This window comes from Oryza sativa, chromosome 7 (genome assembly GCF_034140825.1).
Source record: "Oryza sativa Japonica Group chromosome 7, ASM3414082v1".
NCBI classification, from domain to species: domain Eukaryota; kingdom Viridiplantae; phylum Streptophyta; class Magnoliopsida; order Poales; family Poaceae; genus Oryza; species Oryza sativa.
This window is the reverse complement of record NC_089041.1, coordinates 29,003,301-29,027,189: the sequence shown is the minus strand read 5'-3', so window position 1 is coordinate 29,027,189 and position 23,889 is coordinate 29,003,301. Positions and strand designations below refer to the sequence as shown.

Sequence of the window (23,889 nt, the reverse complement as noted above, 5' to 3'; positions counted from 1 at the left end):
ATAGCAGGTATAATAGAGCAGTTATATATACATATCGAGTAGATAAAAGGAGAGAGACGAACAGCGGTGCTACATAAACTTCAAAACGTAATGTGTGTATAACAATGTGACTAAATATTAATAGTATAGTAGTATATATTTAGTGATAAATTATCTATTAAATTAAGATGATTTAGAACTTTTAGTTAGCTATACTATTAAACTTGCTGCTATGGAGTGTAATATTTATGTGGAAAATCATGAAAATTTCAGTCACATCGTCCCCTCCTCCGTAGTTTGTACTACTACAGTAGTACAGCACAGGGTGAACCGAATACCTTACTGAAGTATTTACTGCGCCTTGGCTGCTGCAGCATCAGCAGCAGGAGTAATTCTTCAGTCTCCTCTTCTTGCTCCCCCCATCTGGTTGGTTTTCCTTTTCTTCCCCGCATCCGCACCCGAGTCGCCAGCGATCGATCGTTTTGGTTTGGTGCCATCTCCACATCCACCGGAAAACTACGCTTCCCCTACCCACCGCATCATCCTCTTGCCTCGATCTTTACTGCTCTCTACTAGGCTCGAGCTGTGTGGGTGGGGTGATGCGGTGAGCTTTTCTTTTTCTTCTTCTATTGATCGGAGTGGCCATGGCGGGGATGGCTGCGGCGGCGGCGGCGTTGGTGGCGGCGAAGAGGTGCATGAACGCCGCGTGCGGGGCCCCGGCCCCGTCCCCGGCGGGAGGGGAGTGGAGGAAGGGCTGGCCGCTGCGATCCGGTGGCTTCGCCGTGCTCTGCGACAAGTGCGGGTACGCCTCCGCCTCTTCCTCTCTCGGTTCCTCCTCCTCCGCGCTAGCTTGCTGTGCGCGCCCATGGTGGTCCACGCGCCGCGGCTGAAATGGCTGGCTGCATGAATTAGCTGCTGTGCTCTTTTTTTTTTGGTTGTTTCCTGTATATCGTCTCGATGATTTCCCCTCTTTTTCTCCCTAAATTTATTTGTTTTTCCAACGGCTACAACTTGTGTTTATTACTTGTTTGATGTGATTTTTACCATTACCATTTGTGGTGATCTCGTATTGGCGCCCAAATTAGTTGATTTATGAGGAAACTGTGCCGGGGTAGAAGCAACAGTGTTGCGCGTGTAGAATTTTTGGAAAGTGGAAAATCCGGTGAAACTTTGGAAGGTTGACTTGATGGCTCGTTGTGCGATTAGCTAGCAGTTAATTGAGTGGACATCATGCTCAACTGGGATTTCGATGATCGTTCAGTTACTTGCTGCACATGAGCTTCTCACAATTAAAATTATATTTGTGGTGACTTGTAACTGGATTGCTGTCCCGGATGACGTTTCCTGCGCTTTGGTGTAAAAAGGGGGGAATTTGTTTGCCAAAGCTCTATGAGTTGTCAAAATTGCTGCTTGGTAAAAAATAGATGTATTGTGAAATTGGTGTAGTTATGCAACCTGATTTTTCTTACAATTGATTTTTGGTGATGGAGAAAAACATATGCTTAGTTGAACAACATAAGGTTAAAGAGTGTTTTCTTCTGAAAAGGAGGTTACTTTAATCCCCTATACCAATTTGAAGTCCAATTTCCTTGATCTATCTATTTTGATTATGCCATTTATGCTTTATGTAGGTTGGCATATGAGCAGCTTGTGTTTTGTGATATATTTCACCAAAAAGAATCTGGCTGGAGGGACTGCTCATTTTGTGGGAAGGTGAGATGGTGACCTATGCTGTGAAATGTATGCACATTTTTGGTGCTAGATTGTTCTGCAACAGTAACTCTAAAGAACTTCACTATTCCAGCGTCTCCATTGTGGATGTATTGCTTCGAAGAACTCCTTTGATCTACTTGATAGCGGTGGAGTTCAATGTGTCACTTGCATTAAAAATTCAGCAGTTCAATCTGTAAGTTTGTTTGTTGCATATTTGTATTTCTTTTCCAAATTATCTGATTGTTCCTTTTTTTTGTAGGTTCCAAGTCCAGTCGTCCCCAAGCTTTTTTCATCCCAAAATAACCAGAGACTTTTTGGCAAAAGCGATGATTTATTGTCTGGTAGACCACTGGAGACATCCTCCCTTATGGTCGATGCCAGAAACGATGATCTTACTATTATCGCTAAGAACAACCTTCCATTCATGGTGAAAAACGTAGAAGCTGGGCAAAGCAGTAATATTTTGAGGCAAAAAGAACTAGAGAATGGTGCGAGGCAGATTAAATGGGAACTACCTACCCTTAGTATCGGGGACATGGGAAGGATACCTTTCCTAACTAGATCTCAAAGTGCATTGGAGTCTCGAAGAGATGAAAATAAAGACCCAACTACAGAAAGCACGACAAGTGAATCACTTTCTGAGGCATGCCTCAACATGAGCTTGGGAATTGCTAGTAATGGAAACAAGTTGGAGGCTACTTCAACTGTGGAAAGACCTATGCTATCACCAACAACAGGATTTCCTGAAGGAAGAGAGCTTACCACTGCATTATCTCCATTTCAGCATGCACAAAGGGCTCGTCATTTTCTGACCAGACCGCCAAGGGTTGGTGAAGGTGCTGTTTTTGATCCAACGAAAGATATGCTTCCGCATCTTCGTGTTGCAAGGCCACCTGCAGAAGGTAGGGGCCGCAATCAATTACTTCCTCGATATTGGCCTAGAATAACAGACCAAGAGCTACAGCAAATTTCTGGAGAGTATCCTTATTATATTTATCAACTTCTTGGTGATATTATGCATAAGTAGCTAACATACTTTGCGTATAATACAATCTCTGTAACTGATCAATCAGGGCGAATTATTTCATATTGTGCATACCTATTTCTGATCTGGATGCTATTTTGGTTTTCCTTAACTATATTTCTCTTCAAGTTCAAATTCCACCATTGTCCCCCTGTTTGAGAAGGTTCTAAGCGCCAGTGATGCAGGCCGCATAGGGCGCCTTGTTCTACCAAAAGCCTGTGCGGAGGTATTTTTTTGTTCACAACCTTTTGTGGTTCTGCCTCCTGTTAATAAAATTTTAGTGTTGTTACCTCATTACTGATTTATCGTTTTTGTATCATATTCCCTATTATTTAAAGATCCTTTGATACAAATGAGGATCAGGAACACCCTCCCATCCACATGTTACAAAAAACAATAACCTTTATTATGCTTTGACAAGATCTATGTGACTATATTATATAGTAGTATATGCACAAGAGTTAGGACTAGAAAGAAATACAGCCGATGTGGAACCTAATTTTACTACTTCACGTAAACACTGACATAGAATACCTGATCAACAGAGACCTAGGCCATTGTTACACTTGTTAGTATTGTTATGCTACTTGACATTCTTTGGTTCCCAACATGCTCAATAATCTTATATAAATAATTTATTTAAATATTTTCATGGTTACAGTATTTTGCAATAGAGCACTGCTACTTTACATTCTTTGCAAAATGGTTGCTAACTACTGGGAGTGGGGACAATTGTTTCTCAGCATAACTATTTTAACATATTTCTTTTCATGTTTGCTGTCATCCTGAGTTGCCGAGATACATTTTGTAGGCATATTTCCCTCCAATTTCTCAGCCAGAAGGTCGTCCTTTGACAATTCAAGACGCAAAAGGCAAAGAATGGCATTTTCAGTTCAGATTCTGGCCAAATAACAACAGCAGAATGTATGTCTTGGAGGGGGTTACACCATGCATACAATCATTACAATTACAGGCTGGTGATACAGGTTAAATCTCCTTGGACATGATATCACCTGTTCTTTTTTTACAATTTTATTACTGATGCCTGATTACATATAAGCAATGATTTTCCTATTGCATACCTTCAAAGGATCTAACATAGTTCAAAAGTACTTCAAAACTATTTGGGAAAGCACTCATGGCAGTAAAGTTGCCAGTTGATAGGGGAATCTCCTTAAGTATTCACAAATGTCTAAATTGAGTGTACAGAATTTGAAAGAACAAATTGACCTACACATGGAATTGACAGGGACAAATAGGGGTCCTCCCATAGTCATTTAATTGTCACGTCTAGGTCAAAATTCAATGCCTGATTAATATTTCATGGTCATATCTTACTTGTTATAGGAATTTTGTGTGGTAATATATTTAAACATGCTAAGTAGAATTGTTCCATATTAAATGTGATCTCACTGGGAAGGTTTTCATACTTAATGGTGATTCTTGTTTTCTTTTCAGTGACTTTTAGTCGGATAGAACCTGGAGGGAAACTTGTTATGGGCTTCCGGAAGGCCACAAACACTGTCAGTTTGCCAGTAAGTTAGATTTTCCTAACATTCTTCCTACTAATTTATTTTCCTGCAAATGCTTGTTTCACTTTCCTTTTTCCCTTCCTTTATCAATGTTTTTATGTTACTTCTGTACAGGACTCACAGATTTCAGCTATTGCCAACGGTTCCATTCTTGGGGATACATTATTTTCTAGTACAAATGAGAATTTAGCAATAGTAAGTGGTTATTCAGGATTTCTTCAGTCAATAAAGGGGGCTGCAGATCTCCATACAAGCTCTATATACGATCATCATGTGAACTCAGCTGACGGGGATGTTAGTTGGCTTAAGACAGATAAATTCGGCAGCAGGCCAGATGAGGGGTCTTTGCAGTTTTTAAAGAGAGGCCGCAATATTGGTTCCAAAAGCAGGAGGCTTTCAATGGATGCTGAAGAAGCCTGGGAACTAAAGCTTTACTGGGATGAGGTTCAGGAGCTGTTGCGTCCTGCTCCAACTGCAAAACCTACTGTCGTGATGATTGAGGACTACGAAATTGAAGAGTATGATGTAAGTTTGCTGGCCATTTCATTATTCACGTTTGTGGGAAACATGAAATTCTGACTTCTTTTTTCTCAGCCCTCAGGAGAGGCCTTGGAATGATTGAATTTAATCTAACTATATTATACATATGCAGGAACCCCCTGTGTTTGCAAAGAGATCAATTTTTACCATCCGTTCTACTGGGTAAGAACCTTATTCAGAAGATACCGTTTAGTACTCTAGTTTTCATCATGAGGAAAACCATAAGTGGTGGAAATAAAACAACAAAAATATTAAGCGATTGTTTAGATTTCAATAGATATTGCCTTGGAGCTGTATGGTATTGATATCATTTTAAAGGGTTTGCCCTCTGCATAGACACCATACAAATATTCTCTGTGCCAGTGACTAATTTTTGCCAATACCTTACTGTGTATTTTTTAGGGAACAAGATCAATGGATTCAATGTGATGATTGCTCAAAATGGCGCCGGTTACCACTTAATGTTATTGTTGCATCCAAGTGGACATGTGCTGACAACACAATCGACTCAAAAAGGTATGCTGTTTGTGGAAAAACATTCTAGCCACACTTTCGTCATTTGATAGAACTGTTCATTGTACATCATGATTAGCTAACTAAAATTATTTCCAACATATTTGCAGCTGTTCCTGCTCTGCACCTGAAGAATTAACCCCCAAAGAATTGCACATTGTTCTTCAGCAATACGAAGGTATCCATGCTTTTCATATGCACGCCTTGATAGCAAGATGCTCTGGGCATGCCATAATGGACATTTGGAGGCTCTGACTTTATTTAAAAGGAATTTCGTGCATTTCAGGACATGTTACATCATTCTAGGAAAAAAGAACCTGCATATAGCATATAGCATGATAGTGGGCAAATAAAACATGGATAGTCTGGTATAATAGGCATCTCTTATCACAATTGAAATTGATAACAAGTATATAGGGACTGGGTAGCACATACTGCATCATTTCTGGTGACAAACTTGTAAAAAAAAAAAAGAAAAATCAATAACTTGAATATTACCACAGATATGAGGAGGCGAAGGAACAGCTTTGGTTTTAAGCAGAACATCCCCGAAATGGATGCGGTCAGCCTTGATGCCTTTGCCACTGCCGCAGTCTATGGTGATGTCGGGAACCAAGGTTCCCCTTCTGTTGCGACAACCACAAAGCACCCCCGGCATCGCCCTGGCTGCACCTGCATAGTGTGTATCCAGCCACCTAGCGGGAAGGGCCCGAAGCACAACCCAGCTTGCACCTGCAATGTCTGCATGACCGTTAGGCGTCGCTTCAAGACACTGATGATGAGGAAGAAGCAACGGCAGTCGGAGCGAGAGGAGGCCGAGGCGAGCAAGAAGATCGCTTGGATGAACAGAGATGAGCCTGAGGGAAGCAGCCTGTCAAGATCCCCACAGACGGTTGACACTACCCGAGACGGAGATGTGACCATGTTCGACAAGGTTGACATCAACAAGGGCCACATAGACCTGAACTTCCACCCTACTGCCGTCCGAGACGAGGAGCGGCATGGCGGGCAGCCTCGGGTGAGCATGGTCAGCCTCCTGGAGGTGGCCAACCGGCCACTGGAGAACTACATGAAGCAGAACGGCCTGACGAGCTTGGCTGGGGAGCAAGGGAGCTCCAGCACATGTACAGGTGCAGCCACGGTTCCGCAGCCGGCTCTGGTGGAGAGCGAAGAGCGGACGTCCAACAACGACGGCGGGCGTGTGGCGACGGCAGAGCAGCCGGAGAGCATGGCCGTCGACGAGGCTGGAGATAACCAGCCGGACAAGGCTGCCGGTGACTCTGCTGCTGCTTTAGCTTGAGCTTGAGGCTGACCGTGTTGAGTGTGTGGATGGCAGGATGGGTATTGAATTTGTTGTGTGTGCATCTTATCGGCTTCCCCCTTTTTTTACAGGAACAGCAGCTGGTGAGTTTTGATGTTGAGAATCTCATAGGGTTTCATTGTGTTCTTGTAGTCCTTCACTTGCTTTCTTGTGTAAACACACGTGTAGAAGGCTGTATGATACTGACTGTACCTTGTAATTTTTAACCACGAGGCTCACCTTATTTGCTCATACCTCGGTGGGCAGCTAGTTGTTGTATGTATCCAAAGCCAAGACATCCAGTAATAACTCACCTGATTTGCCGCTCTAAAACCCAAATGGCTCTACAGTTCTCGAAACTTAGGTCCTGTTTATTGGAGCTTCTGCTTAACTCTGAGAAACGTCTGATGTAAATTTAGAAAAGCTGGTTTCCGCTTTCTGACTTACCGTTCATTTTTTTTAAAAAAATGTATAACTACATATTCGTAGAATCAGCTGCTCACTCTGACAAACGACTGATAAGAATTTAGATAAACTAGGCTTCCCAAGTCCCAACTTCTAACTTATCGTTTATTTTTCTAGAATTGCATAACTACATATTCCTAAAATATAGACAAGAATTTAGATGGTTTGGAAAATCTAAAGGTTTTGAAAAAAGCTATGTTCAGAGGTGAAGGTTGAGAACTCTGTCTCCTATATGTAAAACGGAACGGTCTATTCGTGCACGATTAATTAAGCATTAGCTTAAATAAACTTAAAAATACATAAATATGACATTTCAAAATAACTTTTCTATAATTTTTTTAAAAAACATACCACCGTTTAGCAATTTGGGAAAACTTGGGAAACTAGTTTACTAAAAACGAGAAATGATAAGTTGAGAAAGGTGAATGCCGGGCCGAAGATGATCTTGGAGATGAGGTGAATGAAGTCATGAAACGGCTTAGAGGCTACCAAAAAGCCCACACAACATCAGCCCAAAATCGGTCACAAAAGGAATAAGTTCATCTTAGGTCCCTTAACTTGTCAATGAATCCGATTTTTGTCCCTCAACCAAAAAAACCAGACACAATGGATTCCTCATCAATCGAAACTAGTGCAGATGAGGTCCCTCGGTGGTTTTGGCTGATATGGCACTTACGTGGCTATTTTGACTCGGTCTTCATCTGACATGGCGCTTACGTGACAATTCGATCCGGAAAATAATAAAACCCTATGGGACCCACATGTCAGTTCCACACAAAATAATAAAAAATGGTGGGACCCACGTGGGCCCCACATGTCATCCACGAGCGGCTGGCCGGCGGATACGCCGCACACGTCGTCGACATCCCCGAACTCCGCCTTCTCCCTCGTCGGCCACGGCGGCGGCATCATCCTGCTCTGGAATGCGGTGACCGCGCCGCGCTCCTCCTTGTACGTTGTGGCACGGATGCCGCAGCTCTGCACCCGGGACTGGATCCCGGCGGCGGCGCCCCTCTGCGCCTCCACCTGCCCTTGCCGCCTTGACGGTTGCCGCTTGGCGGCTGCTACTGTGCTACAGACCGCACCCCGCAGCTGCTCCCAGGACCCCGGCGACCGGCGACCGGCGCCCCTTGGCTGCTCCAACCTGCCGACTTGCTACTTCTGCCTGCCGCCATGCTCTGTCCGGAGGAGTACGAGAAGGGGGTAGGGGGTAGGGGCAGAGGGCCACACCTCGCCATACCGAGCCATTTGCCCCTGGGCTCAAGACGAGGCGCGCGGCGAAGACGGAGGAGATCCTCGCCGCCACGGAGAAGGCCCAACGCCGACGATGCCCTCCTCCACGGCGCCGCTTCCACCCTATGGCCCCGCGCGCCGACGCCCTCCTCGACGCCGCCGCCGCTTGCGCCCTGTGGCCCCGCGCGCCGCCGACGCCCTGCTCCCGCGTGCCTCCGCCGCCAGTCACGGCCGCTTGCGCCCTGGGGCCCAGCGCGCCGCCGCCGCCCTGCTCCCGCGCAGCTGACACCCAATCGCTGCACCGGTGGCATCCTCAAACCCGTCGCCATCGGCGTCGTCGTATTCGGCGGCGGCGGGGAAGCAGGTGGGGAAACGGGAGCTCGCCCGCCGCCGCCCATGGAAGAGGCCGCGCCTTATCTCCGCCGGTGATAGAGAGAGATGGGGGAGAGAGATGAAGACGGCAGGAGATGGCGCAGAGAGGAGGAAGAAGAGGATGGGTGATGATGACATGTGGGGCCCACGTTGGCCCCACAATTTTTTATTAATTTGTATGAGAAACTGACATGTGGGTCCCATAGTTTTAATTGTTTTTCCGGATCAAATTGCCACGTAAGCGCCACGTCAATGCCATGTCAGATGAAGACCGAGTCAAAATAGCCACGTAGGCGCCACGTCAATGCCACGTCAGATGAAGACCGAGTCAAAATAGCCACGTAGGCGTCACGTCAGCTAAAACCGCTCTCAAAACCGCCGAGGGATCTCATCTGCACCGGTTTTGGTAGTTGAGGGACCCGTTGTGTCTGGTTTTTCGGTTGAGGGACGAAAATCAGATTCGTTGGCAAGTTAAGGGACCTCAGATGAACTTATTCCGTCACAAAAACAAGCCTGCACCGAGAAGCCAACCAGCCAGCCCAATGCATGTTGCATGGCAGTCACATTCCACATCACATGCTTCACCACCATAGCCGGAAGCAAGCAACCAAGGAAGGAATACCAGATCCCGCACTGGCGTGGCGTCTCAAAACCAAGGCGACCGAGGCGAGCAAGCAAGCCCCACACTCGCACACACGCCACGCCACCCCCTCACTCTCCTCCTCTTCTCTTCAACCACTGGTGTGTGGTGTGTGTGGTTCTCTTCTCACAGGTAGAAGGAAGCAATGGCGATGCCGCCCAAGCCCGGCGATCAGCCCTCCCCGGGGCGGAGCCCCAACCCCAACCTCAACCTCCCCTGCCCGCTCCCGCCCATCCCTAGCTGCGGCGGCGGCGGCGGCGGCGCCGGGCCCACGCCGCCGCCGCCGCCGCCTCCGCCGCACCACCGGCGCGCCAGATCTGAGGTGGCCTTCCGCTTCCCGGACGACCTGGGCCTCGGGGGCGGCGCGGACGGCGGGGGCTTCGACGAGATCGGCTCCGAGGACGACCTCTTCTCCACCTTCATGGACATGGAGAAGATCGCCGGCGCCGACCGCGACCGCGCCGCCGAGACCTCCTCCCCTCCCCGCCCCACCAAGCACCGCCACAGCGCCTCCTTCGACGGCTTCGCCTTCGGGGCCGGTGCGGGTGGCCCCGGCCCTGGCCTTGGGAAGCAGCAAGACGGAGCAGGAGGCGTGTTCTCCGAGGTTATGGAGGCTAAGAAGGCCATGTCCTCCGAGCAGCTGGCCGAGCTCGCCGCCATCGACCCCAAGCGCGCCAAAAGGTGACGACACCCTTCGGATTCTCATGCTATCTTAGACTTGATTTGCTGGTTGGTAGGATTATTGGTACCTCTTGCTTTTGATGACCAACCAACGAAATATATATATATATATATATATATATATATATATATATATATATATATATATATATATATATATATATATATATATATATATATATATATATATATATATATATATATATATATATATATATATATATATATATATATATATACATTTATTGTGTTTACTCTTGAATTAGTGAGACTTTATTGTCTAGATATAGCATTAGATTTTGCAAGCAAAGAAAGGTGGTAGAAAAATAAATGTTAACAGAAACAAATCATTTCATAGTCTATTGAGGCCCAATATATGGTGCTAGTGGTCTGGAATCTCTATGGATAGTGAAAGGCAGCTTGTACGATAGGACTGCAGCAACCTGACCAACTGAATTGGATGTCCTGAAGGTCTCGCCTTCCTCGCTTACGCGGGCTTCTTTTTGGAACGTAAGCACTCATAGAGGTGGTTGAAATGCCAATTTCTTGTTTGGCAAGTTGCTTTCTTGGACCAAAAAGCCAATCCATGTTGTTTTGTTCCAAAATAAGAAGGCCTTGGAGCGAACGACATATGTTCGTTATGTGCAATAATTTTATATTTACTATGCAACACTTATTAGCTATAAATTCTCTACCCAAAACTGTTTCTTTTATCAAACTATTGTGCTGCAACCAAGTTATACAATATTTTTTTTTGCGGGGAAGTTATACAGTATTTAACTGCGTATATTCATTATATAGGGTTTAATTCATGTCACTTAGTAAAACCTTTCCTCATTTGGCCCCACATTCTCTTCTCTCTTCAACAGTATTTTATAACAAAATATGCTTCTGTATGTGATGAAACTGCATATAATAATTTTACTTATTCAATGATAACATGGTTGCAATGTCAACACTGTTCTATTTTGTGGTTTGTCTTAGAACAAAAAACTGCATCACTTTGTTTAGTCTTTAAATAAGCTGTGAGCGCAAGGCGAACGGGGCAGTAGTGGGAAGCACTTTGCTTTTGTGTTTCTTAAGCATGCACTCTTCTGATACTCTTTCCCCCTTTTCTCAAGGCCTTCTTTATTTCATACCTAAGGGCCATATATGCAGTGAACTTAGCATGGTCCACTTTCTTAAATATGTTTTTCTATTTGAAAATAACAGAGATATTTTTTTCCATTAGAGAATCACCATGTAGTGGTCTTTTAATCAAAATGCTGTACTACAATCAAGACTGTTAACGCACAGGTTCATGGTGTACGGTCATATATGCAACTGGTACTATAAGAGCAAACTTTTGTGCATAGCTCTACAACTTATGTAGTAATAATCATTATATTCAAAGACAGCTCTCCTCGATTTAATTAACCATTTGAACTTTATAATGTTAACTAAATCATTTTTAGCAAGTGCATTGTATCAGCTTTCTGCAGCTCATGAGTAAATGTAAAATTTCTGAGCTTGCTTTGGTGCAGAATTCTAGCAAACAGACAGTCTGCAGCCCGATCAAAGGAAAGGAAGGCTCGATATATAACAGAGTTAGAGCGGAAAGTTCAAACTCTTCAAACTGAGGCTACCACACTGTCAGCACAACTGACACTATTTCAGGTACCTTTTATCCATTTGTTTGTCTCATGGGTTGCAGTACTACTACTATGTTTAGTTCATCAGTGCAAAAACAATAATGTGCATAGTAAATGTGCCTTTTGAACTGTATTGAACAGGCAGTTGTGCCACTTACTAGTACATGTGCTAACCAAACTGCAACTTCTTTACAATTAAGTGGATCATCCATTAGTAGAACAATTTATTTGAACTGATGCATATGCCATGATAACTACTTCCTCCGTTTCACAATGTAAGTCATTCTAGCATTTCCCACATTCATATTGATGTTAATGGATCTAGACATATATCCATCTAGATTCATTACCATCAATATGAATGTGGGAAATGCTAGAATGACTTACATTGTGAAACGGAGGGAGTATAACACATGATAGGATTATGTGACTAGCTTTATGCTCATATTGGCTATAGCACATGTTGTGGAAAGGTCGAATTCTCATCCAAATATATTCTATATGGTTGGCCAATAATTTGTTGAGCTGAATGGTGGTACCTAACAATGAAAATGTATGCTCTCTATTGACCAGGACTATTAGGTTCTAGTAACACTGTATTTTTTTTTTACTCTGTTCACTGTTGACCAGTATTCAAAGTTTGTGATCATGCCCATATTTTTGTATTAAAAGCTGTGAATATCCTTTTAAGACGTTTTGTTTTTCTGGGCAGAGAGACACAACCGGACTTTCTGCAGAAAATGCTGAGCTCAAGATTAGATTGCAAGCCATGGAGCAACAGGCTCAGCTGCGTGATGGTGAGCACTCTGCCCGTACATCTCAACTCTTGATTTTCGTTATTTCCAATAAACTTGTGTTGAAAGGTAGCTCGTTGCTGTAGGCTGGCTGCATACTTTTAGAAGATATCTTATCAACATTTGCTATTTCTTGTATGTAAGACATTGTGTTATCGTCGTTTTTTAATGCAAGTTTTATCATGCGATCTCAATCCTTTCCATTGTTTACTTTGGTAAATCTAATCATTTGTGAGAGCTCCAACACTTAGTTACCGTTTAGCTTCAATAGAAATCTTTCTGCATTACTTCACAATGGAACTAGCTAAAATTTTGCACTGCTGGTAAGTGCCATGCTCTATTGCTGAACATAAACTTATACTGAAAACTGATTCATCATTTTAGAGGATAAAGCTCTGTCATGTAAGGAATATTGAGATTTCTCAAGCTATTAGTATTGACATTTTGAACAACTTGTGAACATCTGAAACACAGCATAGATTAGGATACGTGTTGTTTTTCCTGCTAATAGAAATACCATATTGTTTCGCAGCTCTCAACGATGCACTGAAGCAGGAAGTGGAGAGGCTTAAGATTGCTACGGGTGAGATGGCAAAGTCAAATGATGCGTATAATACAGGAATGCAGCAGGTCCCGTACAGCCCTTCCTTCTTCCAGCTATCTGACCAACACGCAGTTCAGCACCATGCAGGCGTTCAGCAGCTGCCACATCAATTCCAACAACCTCATCCAAGTGTCCCTAGCCACCAGATGCTATCCCACCCAAATTCCCTCTCTGATATGATGCAGCAAGACTCGCTTGGGCGGCTCCAAGGGCTGGACATTGGCAAAGGACCAGTGGCTGTGAAAAATGAGGCAGAGGTAGTGGTGAAGTCTGAGGGTAGTTCAATATCTGCAGGTGAAAGCAACAGCACATTCTAATTATAGACCTACATGTCAACAAATTGCTCCGTCCGTTTAGTTTTCTTTGTTCATAGTCTGACATGCCTTCCTGAACTGCTTCCCTCTCTCCCACTAGTTTTTTTTTTTCAATTCAATTCTTTCAATTTTAGTTACATTGTTTGTTTGTTGATCATCGTGTGGCTGATCATGTAGAGACTTAGATATGCTCGTTTGGAAACATCGGGTTTATTTCTTGTGTGTTGTGTGTTGTTTGATTTAGGGGGTGAGGGGCACTGAGTGGGTTTCCAGTGACTTTTATGTATTCTTTTAGTTATGTTGTAGACTTGTTGTCTTTGAAAATATGTACATTTTTGTGTTACTATGCTAATTCTTAATGGGCCCGTACTATGAAAGTGTGGAACAGTATCAGCTGTTGAGAAAATGGCGTGTTGTTTCAACTATTTTTATCTTTAAAAGTGGCTTATACACTTTCTGAAAACCAAACATGGTCTAAATTGGAAGTACATTATGGCTTAAAAGTGGCTTATACACTTTTTAAAAACCAACATGGTTTAAACTTAAATACATTATAGCTGAATGTGATTAGAACGTACTGGCAATGCGAGCTATGCATGCAAAGTACTCTCTCTCTCTCTCTCTCTCTGGTTCTTTATTGTAGTATAGTTATTTGCTATAGAGAAGCTACAATAAGAAACCACATCATTACTTATCTTTTAGTATCTTCGAAGTTCAGATTATCCTATAGTCTTTTCTACCCTGTATTAGTCTTTTGCTGTCCAGTTTCATATTTTGCAAAGAGAAATATATGACCGATCTTTAAACTTGGCAGTGGTGTATGATCTTTTTGAATGAACCATAGTATGTTCGAACCTCTTTTTGACCAGGTTGATCGCTGACGCGGTAACGATATATGTAAATTTTTACTAAGATGTCATGAGACTTCTAGTAACCAAGTAATTAGATCGGAGCTAGGATTTGTTTTTTCATGGGACGATACTCGTGTCCGTCCCATAAAAAACAAATCTAGCACTGGATATAACATATCTTAGTACAATGAAATATATCTTACTACAACGAATTTGAACAGACTCTTGTTTAGATTCTTGTACTAGGATATGTCACCTATACATTCCTATGTTTTTTTTAACCGATGGAGTAGATTTTTTTTGTCCATTCAAAAAAAAAAAACTAAAGTAGATTTTCTTGTAGTGAGTGCAGTTTTATGTTTGGATCCGCAAATAAAAAATATATAAATATCAGTACTGCTGCCTCTTTCATAGTCTAAAAAAATATACACTTTACACACAATCAATTAGGGGAGAAGATAAGGTACTCGCAAAATCTTTGTGGAGTTAACACTCACCAGATTTGGTCACATTATCTAGTGGAATATACTGAATGGATTTCTGACTTCTAAATTTAGAGTTGAGATTTCCAAACGTTTGGTGTGCAACATAAATGTCTTGACCTATACGTCTTATACTTTTCTTCAAGCTTCTATTAAAGATAAATAGTCTGAAAAAGGCTTCTTTTCCCCGAAAAAAAAACTTACTGAAATTACACTTAAGTTGGCACAAATGTGTTGAACTCATTTTGGCTTGCAAGATCACATATTTTTCAGCATTTTAACATTTCTCATATATTTGTCTTCCACAAGTTTTTTGTTCTTCCATATATATATTTTTTGTCAATGTTGTATTTTGAGAACTGTAGCCATACCCAAAACAACATGCTTTTGTGATCGGACAGAGTACCTATTTTATTGTGCCTTATTAAAAAAATCCACACAATATATAATTCTTGTGCAAATGTTTACATTCCACTTTTAGAACCCTAGTAGAGTTATTAGCAGTCCTATACAATGTTTAGCCTAGTGATCACAATGCCTTACTAGCATTCCAATGTTAAGAGTTTGACTACTTCTTGTGGGATAGATATTTTCGGGGCTAGATTAAAAGAAAGACCCCTTACCACCATGTTGCTTTCAGTGTTACACACCTGCAGGCGCCTTCGAGTTTTTTTCTCGATTCTGCAGCGAGAAGTTTCCTCTACTGCAAATACCTCCTAGGAGGTCCTCCCCTAGGACTGAGTTTTTTTCCCAGTGTCATGCTTAACAACTATAGCTTCTCGACAATGTGTGAGACTCTGAGATTGACCTAGGGGCCTATGGTCTCCACTATTGCTAACATTGAATCTAGATAACAACTAGGAGTATACCCTTTCTTTGGCATTGCTTTCACCCACTCTACTTTCACAACCTTTGTTACACCAATATGATTTAGAAAATTGTTTCATGACTTCACTCTTTTTCCATCATAATCACATAGGTAGCAACACCTATCATTAGTAGCATGGTCCATATTATCATGGCATGAAATCATATGAATAATCCATGTTAAATAAAAAACATATAATTAGAAATACTTTGGACTCAGTTAGCTTTAGTTGCTTTAAAAATTAAATAATTAATATATTTAGAATTAAATATAAATCTATACTAATCTTGGACTCTCAATTTAGTATACGCTATTTCATTAATCCAACTCTAAATTTCAAAATTAATAATTAGCTCGTTATAATTGACATGGACTCTTCTTTTAGTTTAGAATGACATAATCCGAGATATAACCAACATTTATAGTGTTAAAATTTTAATATCTTTAACATCATTATTACTAGCATGTGCAACATACATCGAGTTTCAACTCGTAAAAACTAACTTGTTTCAATGATAGTTTGCCATTTGTCATCGTCACTCTCGCAAGGCGGAAACCCCTAGTAATGCTAGTACGAATTAATTAACAAACACCATGCTTTGTTAGGTGATTCTTAACCCTAGTAAGGCACGGCTTTGGGCGGAATGGTGAAGGAAAGAGAAGATAGAGAAGGGAAGGAGGAGGAAGCCTAAATTGTATTGATTGCGCACCGACGCGCCAATAGGGCTAATGTGGCGCGCATGCGTAATCTTATCCAAACCTTTTGACGTAGTACACCAGTAGAGCTGATGTAGCAGGGTATGTCATAACCTTACTTAAACTTTTTGGATACAACCACATACATAGTGTTTCCATGTTGTTGGCATACTAGTAGGGCTGATGTGGCAGATTGAGCATGCGACAAACTCATCCAAACTTATTGGAGCCATTGCATACACATGGTGGTGCCATGTTGTTGGCGCGCAATTTGAGCTGATGTTGCATGCATATTGTAACCTTACACATACTTTTTAGCGTTGTCGCACATGGAATAGTAATCCATTTTGGTAGTGTAAGTAGGGATGATGTGGCTAGACATGCTTTGACTCTAATTGTCCCTTTTTTTTTGCCGCTATCACATGTGATTTAACGGTATTATTCGGCAATACCAACTTTGTCAGAGTAGTCAAAGCTAGTGTTTTAAAAATAACATGATAAGGTGTTTGTTTTCTCAAATATTATTAAAAGGAGTTTTGGAATAAATAATTCCAAGAAACATATCTACACCGCAAACAACAGTTTTGAAATATTTTTTATGTGATCACACCAAAACTCTTCAGGAATTAAAGGATTCATTTTCTTATATTTGAAACTGAATGCCTATCTATCCATACCAACCATACATCCTCGAATGACCCCCAGTTTTGGCATCCATATCCACTTCAATAAAGGCAGTAGCCATAAAGAATATATATATATATATATATATATATATATATATATATATATATATATATATATATATATATATATATATATATATATATATATATATATATATATATATATATATATATATATATATATATATATATAACTCATAGACAAAAAAAAAGAAAAAGAAAAGGCAGATATCAAAGTACACTGTAGCCCCTACTGATCTATATAAAGGCGAGACAATAGGAGAGAGCATTGGGCCCCAAATCCAGATCTCTTTTGAGTTTTGAGACACAAAACCACAAGAGAAAACTCAAAACTCCACCGAGAAACGGAAGGGATCGATCGAAAATGAAATCGTAAGAAGCAAATAGGTAATAAGATTTTGATCTCTCGCTCTTGCAAAACCCCCTTTGATTTCGCTCTTGTTTGATGATCTGATGATTCCCCAAACATGGCAGCTTGAACCAGTAGTAGTAGTAGTAAGCTAGCGATCGATGGCGGCGTACCGCGGCCGGCGGGACTACGGTGGCGGGTGGTGGTCGGCGTCGGCCGGCTCGGGGAGGATGACGCTGGCGGCGGTGATGGCGACGAGGGCGCCGCGGCCGGCGTTTATCCGGCGGGAGGCGATCCGGGCGGCGGAGGCGGCCGCGGACGAGGTGGTGTTACGGGTGCAACCCACGGAGGAGGCGGAGCGGACGCGGCAGGGCATCATCGGCTACCTCAAGCTGCTCTTCGGCACCGCGCTCGGCTGCGAGGTTCGTTCCCCCCCAATCTCATCGCGAGCGTTTTCTCCGGCCGGTGTCGGCGGCGGCGGAGCTACTCCGACCGCCGCCGCCGCGCCGCATGATCCGCCGCTGATTCACTTTTTTTTTTCCTTTTCCTTTTCGCAAACAAGTGCCGTGCCGCAAACAAAAAAAAAAGTAGAATAAGCACTCGCTTGTGGGATGATGAGTTGATGGGCGCTTCCGTTTCGGATGGGATCGTTTTTTCTTCTTCTCGATCCCAATCGCGGGCGGCGTCTTTGGGGTTTGGTGTTAGATGAGTTGATGAGCGCGTGTGCGCTTAATTAATCGCTTCGCGTCCAGTTTTGCTGATGAGCTCATATGTCGCTTTCGTCTTTGCTCCGTTTCGGTGATTGCGATTAGGACTAACTGGTAGTTAATCGGTTCTTATTCTCGTACCCATCAGCTCATGCATCGAGAGGTCTTTTTCTAATGACATTTGTTTGACTAACCAGTCCTATTCTATTACTCGAGTGGCTCCAAATTGCTGTGCTGAGCGAGTGACATCATGTCGTCATGTCAGTTTTTGTTTTATAAAATAAGAGAAGCTATTATGCTTTGGCCTTTTTGGTGGTGGCTTTTTTTACTAGCTTAGATGATCTAATAACTTTTTACCTTTCACCTTAGCGTAAATACAGGCTTCTTTTCAGCAAACATGAACGGTTAAACCCTTCCTTTTCACTGTGGTTTGTAGCTTTTTATTTATTTATTTTAATGACAGCAAATGTATCATTTCTAGCTCTATTGAAGGGGAAAAGGTTGGCTATCTAGCTTGCTCGTAAATGTGCTTGCATGCATGCAATCGGGTGCGGCGTGGTTTGGTCAACTGTGAGCTCGTTACATTTCTTGGTGACTCATCAGTCATCACATGCTTGGGCTAAGCAAGCAATGGATACTTGTTTATGCCGCCGTAGTGAAATCCTCTCTGCATGTTGTACTTGTAGATACAGCAGGATTTTGATTCTTGAGCCGGTGCAGTCATAGTGATCTTGCACTTTACACTATGTTGCATTCAGCATTCTCTAAGATGGTGTTTCTGTTTGATGATTTCAGGTCTTTGCATTTGGATCTGTTCCTTTGAAGACCTACCTCCCTGATGGGGATATTGACATAACTATACTTGGGAACACAGCTCCGGACAGCACTTTCATTAGTGAGGTTCGTGGTATACTTGAGTTAGAGGAGCAGGAAGATGGTGCTGATGTTGCAATCACGGGTTTGCAATTCATCGATGCTGAGGTGCATTTTTGTATGACATACTTCTGTTGAGTTATTTATTCCAGAGATAGTTTGGGTATAGTATGATATGGTCATATGGAGCAGTAACAATGTTTTTTACATTTTTCCATGTCTTTACATTAGTATCATGCATGATCTCTTAAGAAGGCAGAGATTTAACTATGTAGTTCTTACCTCTACATACGCTACTGATATATTTTTATACACCGTTTTAAAATACTGCTGTTGCTTTTGCATCCAGGTAAAGCTCATCAAATGTGTTATTGACAATATTGTTGTTGACATCTCGTTCAACCAAATTGGTGGGGTGACCACACTCTGTCTTCTTGAGCTGGTAATACATGGAAATCTGAACTATCTGCTCCATTTGGAAGTATTCATCTTGAATACTGCCCAGTAATTTCAACAAATATAGCGTGCAAAATTGATAACAAAGTTGAGTATATATTCCTTCTTCAGGTTGACCATGAAGTTGGGAACGACCATCTGTTCAAGAGGAGCATTATGCTAATCAAGGCTTGGTGTTACCATGAAAGCCACATACTGGGAGCTCATCGTGGACTAATATCTACTTATGCCTTGGAAGTTCTTGTTCTTTACATATTCAATATATTTCACAAATCGCTGCATAGTCCCTTAGAGGTACTTCTTGGTAGCATAACATTTTTCACAATTTTTATCAGCCTCTTTCTGAGATGGGTGGACTAAACTTTTTTTTTTTGGATGAAACACCCAATGGCTTTTCAGCAGTTTAGTAAGGGAATTTACATAGGGACTAAAATTTTTGCATGGTACCTTCTTTGTTCAAACAGGTCTTGTATAAGTTTTTGGAATATTTTAGCAAGTTTGACTGGGATAAGTATTGCATAAGTTTAAATGGTCCTGTTCCTTTGTCATCCTTGCCCAACCTAACTGGTGAGTCATACTCAGGTATTCTTTTGCTTTGTCAAGTGATCGCCAAGCATGTACTTACTGGTCTAATTATTATAATCCCTGTGACAGTTGAACCTTCAGGGATACATGATGAATTACTGTTTGGCCCTAATGGCTCGTGTGATAGACTTATTGTACTTAAAAAGGATTCTGATGGATCTAACATGAATTTTCGCCCGAAGTATCTAAACATAATTGACCCAATAAAGTCCAGTAATAATCTTGGCAGAAGCGTCAGCAAAGGTCAGAATAACCTGGAGGCTACATCATTTTATCTTTCTTTATTCTGTGCGTTGTTTTCCTTTCTATATTCCACCACCACGTTCCTGTATGTGTGCTTACTCATGTAGAACAGGTACTGTGCTTGTGAAATAGGCATATGTTGCTAACTACATACATACATGAGATCTCTTTGAAGGATGGTTCTCATAGGTTTTGTACATCTATGTTTATTTTCTGCAGGAAGCTTTTACCGCATACGAGGTGCTTTCTCATTTGGTGCACAAAACCTGAGTCAAATTCTCATGTTACCTACTGACCTTATTCCTACTGAAATCTTTGGATTTTTTGTGAACACCTTGAAGAGCCATGGAAGAGGAAAAAGATCAGACGTTGGCAATAATGGTTCATTCGAACCGTCACTTGATCCTGAAAGTGAATATGCACTTTGGGAAGATTCATCAGACGTAAAAGAATCTGATATGAGTGAAGATGAAAATAGAAGTCCTGATCTGCAGAGGACTTCAGATAGTTGTTTTTACAACAAGGTCTCAGGAGACAGTTTCAGTAGCCACTCACCATTTTCCCAAGAGAAGGGCAACAACATGAAACGACACTACGACTGTGCAAGAGAGGAATATTTACCCCTCGGTAGATCATCTATGGAGCAACATATTTATGCGAACAACCAGTCACAAATATTGACTCCCTCTACTCGTATAAATACTTTGGATATTTCCAATTCTTGCCCAGCTGAGACAAATAGGAGCGATCTCCATGAAGAAAAACTGCCACTTTCTCATTTTTCACCATCAAATTTGTTGGATCTATCAGGAGATCTGGATTTGCACTTAGAATGCCTTCGAAAAGTTCAGTACCACCTGGAGTCCATGTTTGATTGGTTGATTCAGGAAGCAAGTTTTTCTGGCGCAGTAAACAATGACTCCTTCAATATTCCAACCCAGAGCAGCTTCTCAAATACTGATGGAAGGGCTCTAAGGCCATTGTTAGTTTCATCTGCTTATACCCAGAGAGGGAACCTATCTCGAGTTTACTGTTCGCATAGCACAAGAGAAATTTCTCAGAAATCAGTATCACGCACTGAGGTCCAAGTGAATGCGGTTTGTCAGCAGAATGTGGCATTGCCCTCTGGAACAAATAACAGATTGGCGTTGCCTCCATCTCCTGTCGCTGATTCTGAGAAATCTCCAGTTTCTCCGCTCCATAACACAGTGGATATTGTTGGGACGCATGGAGCTGGCATGCATACTCTCAATGTAAGAACCTTTGCAGCTTTGTTCATTAACTTTTTGTTGTCCACTGTTTCGAATTAGTTTCGCTTTCAATAAATTGACTCGATTCTTGTTTGTCCATATGCACAGAATGTATCATTGCTTTCTGGAACAGATGTATTATCCAATGCATTCGCACAGCTTTCATTTCCTGCAGTTAATTCAGTTGACTATAAATATTGTTGGTCTTATACCACAACAAATAATCGTGCGACATCAAGTCAAAAAACAAACCGTGGGAAGGGTGGAACTGGCACATACATTCCCAGAATGGTGAGGACTCTTGGGACATAATCTACTCCCTCTGTTCCAAATATAAGCGTTTCTATGCATTTTATCTGGAGTTCTGGATGGAAGGATGTCTAGATACATTTTGGAAAACGTGCAGAAATGCTTATATTATGGAATGGAGGTATTATTTCTTGTGCATGCTCCATGTTTTTAAACTTTGAAAAGTTTTTGTGTTGTGTAGATCAACTAATTATTTTATTGTTCCTTATGCTTCAATATTGGCATGGAAAGCTGGAAATGAGCTTTTGTTTAGGCTACACACGGAACCTCCATAGTAGTATAAATTATAAATCATGTATTGGTGCATTCTTAATAAATCCATGTAATTTAGCTATTCACTTGTTACAGAATTATCATACTTACAAGGAACGCATATTCTATTATAATGGAAGAAGCCAGAGAGAAATGTTACCAGATCGGCCGTTCAAGATTAAAACTAACCCAATTGGCTACATTCGCCGGCGCAGTTCGCCTGAAATGGGATGTTCAAGTTCAAGCAATGGCGGTATTACATTTGAAAATACAAGTCATACACCATCAAAGAAACAGGATCACTCAAGCAAAAGTACAGTTACAGCTGAAGGAAGTTTTGCTCAGGAGAGAGCACCAGCAAGCCAGGAATGGAATATTTGCACAAACATGAACATGGTTGACAGCCAAAAACCTGGTAATGATGAAGACCTTGTCAGACCAAACAATGAATCAAGGGAACTACGGACACTCCATCCATCAGAAGTGCAAAACAGGGAAATGACGGCATCATCATCATCTAGTGTGGAGCTTCCTCATTGTGTTGGCAATGGTCTCCAAGAATCCAATACATCTCAGCCATCCTCACCTGCAACTGAGGCTTCTTCTCCAATCAAAACATCACTAGTCGAAGGTCTTGAGTTTGGATCTTTCGAACCTATCTTAGGTACTAGTTTTCTCTGCGAAAAGTTTTGCGAAGAATTCCCACCTCTGCCTGCTAGAAAGTGGCCTGCAGTAGCCGCTGTTTCAACGCCTGTGACTGTGAGCTCTTCGCCTGCTGAAACAGGAAGCAAGTACGTGATTCTTACATTGCGATCTCGTGTTCTTTTTGCATTTCATGATACAGTCGTGCTGTTGCATTTTTTTTCTAATTAAATTGCATCATGTCGTGAATAAATCTGTAGGCCAGAAGGGCTCTACCAACTGAGAGATGAAGCTGACTTCCCTCCTCTCAAGGCTGGTGCTCGCAATGGATTTAATCATAGAGTTGGAAGATGAAGGATGCTTTACTAGCTTGCTTCAGGAGAAGTCTGATATCGTACAAAGCTTGGATGCTATTCCAATCGTAATAGCATGCTTTCAGCTGTCTGAAACTCCAATAATCCTTAGTGATACAATCATTAGGTCTTTAAGTGTTAACTCCTGGTAGGAGCCTTAATTGTAAAAGAACTAGCTCATCTTTTTAGCTTTTATAACCCGAAAAAAATGTTTAAAAAATAAAATAATACGAAAATGCTCACAAAAAAAGAACTACCACCTTTGTAGATCCGTCGTTTTAACTTTTTAAGATTAAGAGAAGAAAAATGATGGAGTACAGTGTTTAGGTGCACCTATTGTTTCTTTGTGCTTCATCGTGATATATTTACCCTTTGCATGGTATTTGTTGAAGTACTACCTCCTTCACCAAATGTTTGATGTTTGAACTTACCAAAGTAAAAAAAAATAAAAAGAAAAAAGAAAAGAGGAGGGAGTATAATTTTCTCTGATACCTTTTACTTTGTACAGTGTACTGACTAGTGAACCGATAGTTGTATACAAGTCAATATGGCACAGCGATTATAAGTGCCTCACTTCTACTCCATCCGCATGAGGCTGATCCCTAGACAAGAGGCAGAATGTGGTGGAAGTAAATTATCCATCTTGCATTACATCCTGCAGTGAATTCTTCAATGCGTCTTGAGATTTCTTTCCAGTGGAGTCTCTCAGATGCTGAAGTTTGTCACCTAACAGTCCAGCTTTGAACACAACAAAAGCCTGCTTCTTCATTTCCCAAATCAGAGAAGAAAAACAGAGAAAAAGAAGCAGTGCACAGAATGGCGAAGTTCTGCAGAGGCCGGTTTAATGCATTATTAAAAAAAAAAGCCAGCAGAATACAATTCCCTTAAGATAAAACAAAATCAGCCGGACACATTTAGGTCCTCTTTTTCA

At 41.8% G+C, this 23,889-nt stretch overlaps 3 protein-coding genes across 4 annotated transcripts; all 3 read left to right on the top strand.

Annotated features, from left to right (window-relative positions):
• Positions 1-360: 360 nt before the first annotated feature.
• Positions 361-6,934, top strand: LOC4344293 (B3 domain-containing protein Os07g0679700-like). 2 transcript variants are annotated; one of them, XM_015791292.3, is made up of 13 exons: positions 361-781; positions 1,611-1,692; positions 1,784-1,885; positions 1,952-2,670; positions 2,846-2,942; positions 3,528-3,702; positions 4,175-4,251; positions 4,363-4,443; positions 4,558-4,773; positions 4,901-4,950; positions 5,191-5,304; positions 5,412-5,479; positions 5,805-6,871. In XM_015791292.3, exons 1-13 carry the CDS (start codon positions 624-626, stop codon positions 6,599-6,601), a joined length of 2,736 nt encoding a protein of 911 aa, XP_015646778.1. In that variant the 5' UTR covers positions 361-623; the 3' UTR covers positions 6,602-6,871. The 2 variants fall into 2 exon arrangements, with proteins under 2 accessions (XP_015646778.1, NP_001409218.1); NM_001422289.1 differs by having other exon boundaries at positions 4,363-4,773; positions 5,805-6,934.
• A 2,393-nt stretch (positions 6,935-9,327) lies between these two features.
• LOC4344292 (transcription factor RF2b-like) lies at positions 9,328-13,722 on the top strand. Its single transcript, XM_015791290.3, has 4 exons — positions 9,328-9,992; positions 11,516-11,648; positions 12,336-12,420; positions 12,950-13,722. Exons 1-4 carry the CDS (start codon positions 9,457-9,459, stop codon positions 13,336-13,338), a joined length of 1,143 nt encoding a protein of 380 aa, XP_015646776.1. The 5' UTR covers positions 9,328-9,456; the 3' UTR covers positions 13,339-13,722.
• Positions 13,723-17,209: 3,487 nt separating this feature from the next.
• LOC4344291 (uncharacterized) lies at positions 17,210-23,349 on the top strand. Its single transcript, XM_015791289.3, has 11 exons — positions 17,210-17,326; positions 17,414-17,710; positions 18,791-18,976; positions 19,218-19,310; positions 19,436-19,618; positions 19,789-19,891; positions 19,979-20,152; positions 20,372-21,405; positions 21,511-21,693; positions 22,060-22,754; positions 22,866-23,349. The coding sequence occupies exons 2-11, from the start codon at positions 17,450-17,452 to the stop codon at positions 22,957-22,959; spliced, it is 3,006 nt and encodes a 1,001-aa protein (XP_015646775.1). The 5' UTR covers positions 17,210-17,326; positions 17,414-17,449; the 3' UTR covers positions 22,960-23,349.
• The last annotated feature ends 540 nt before the right edge of the window (positions 23,350-23,889 follow it).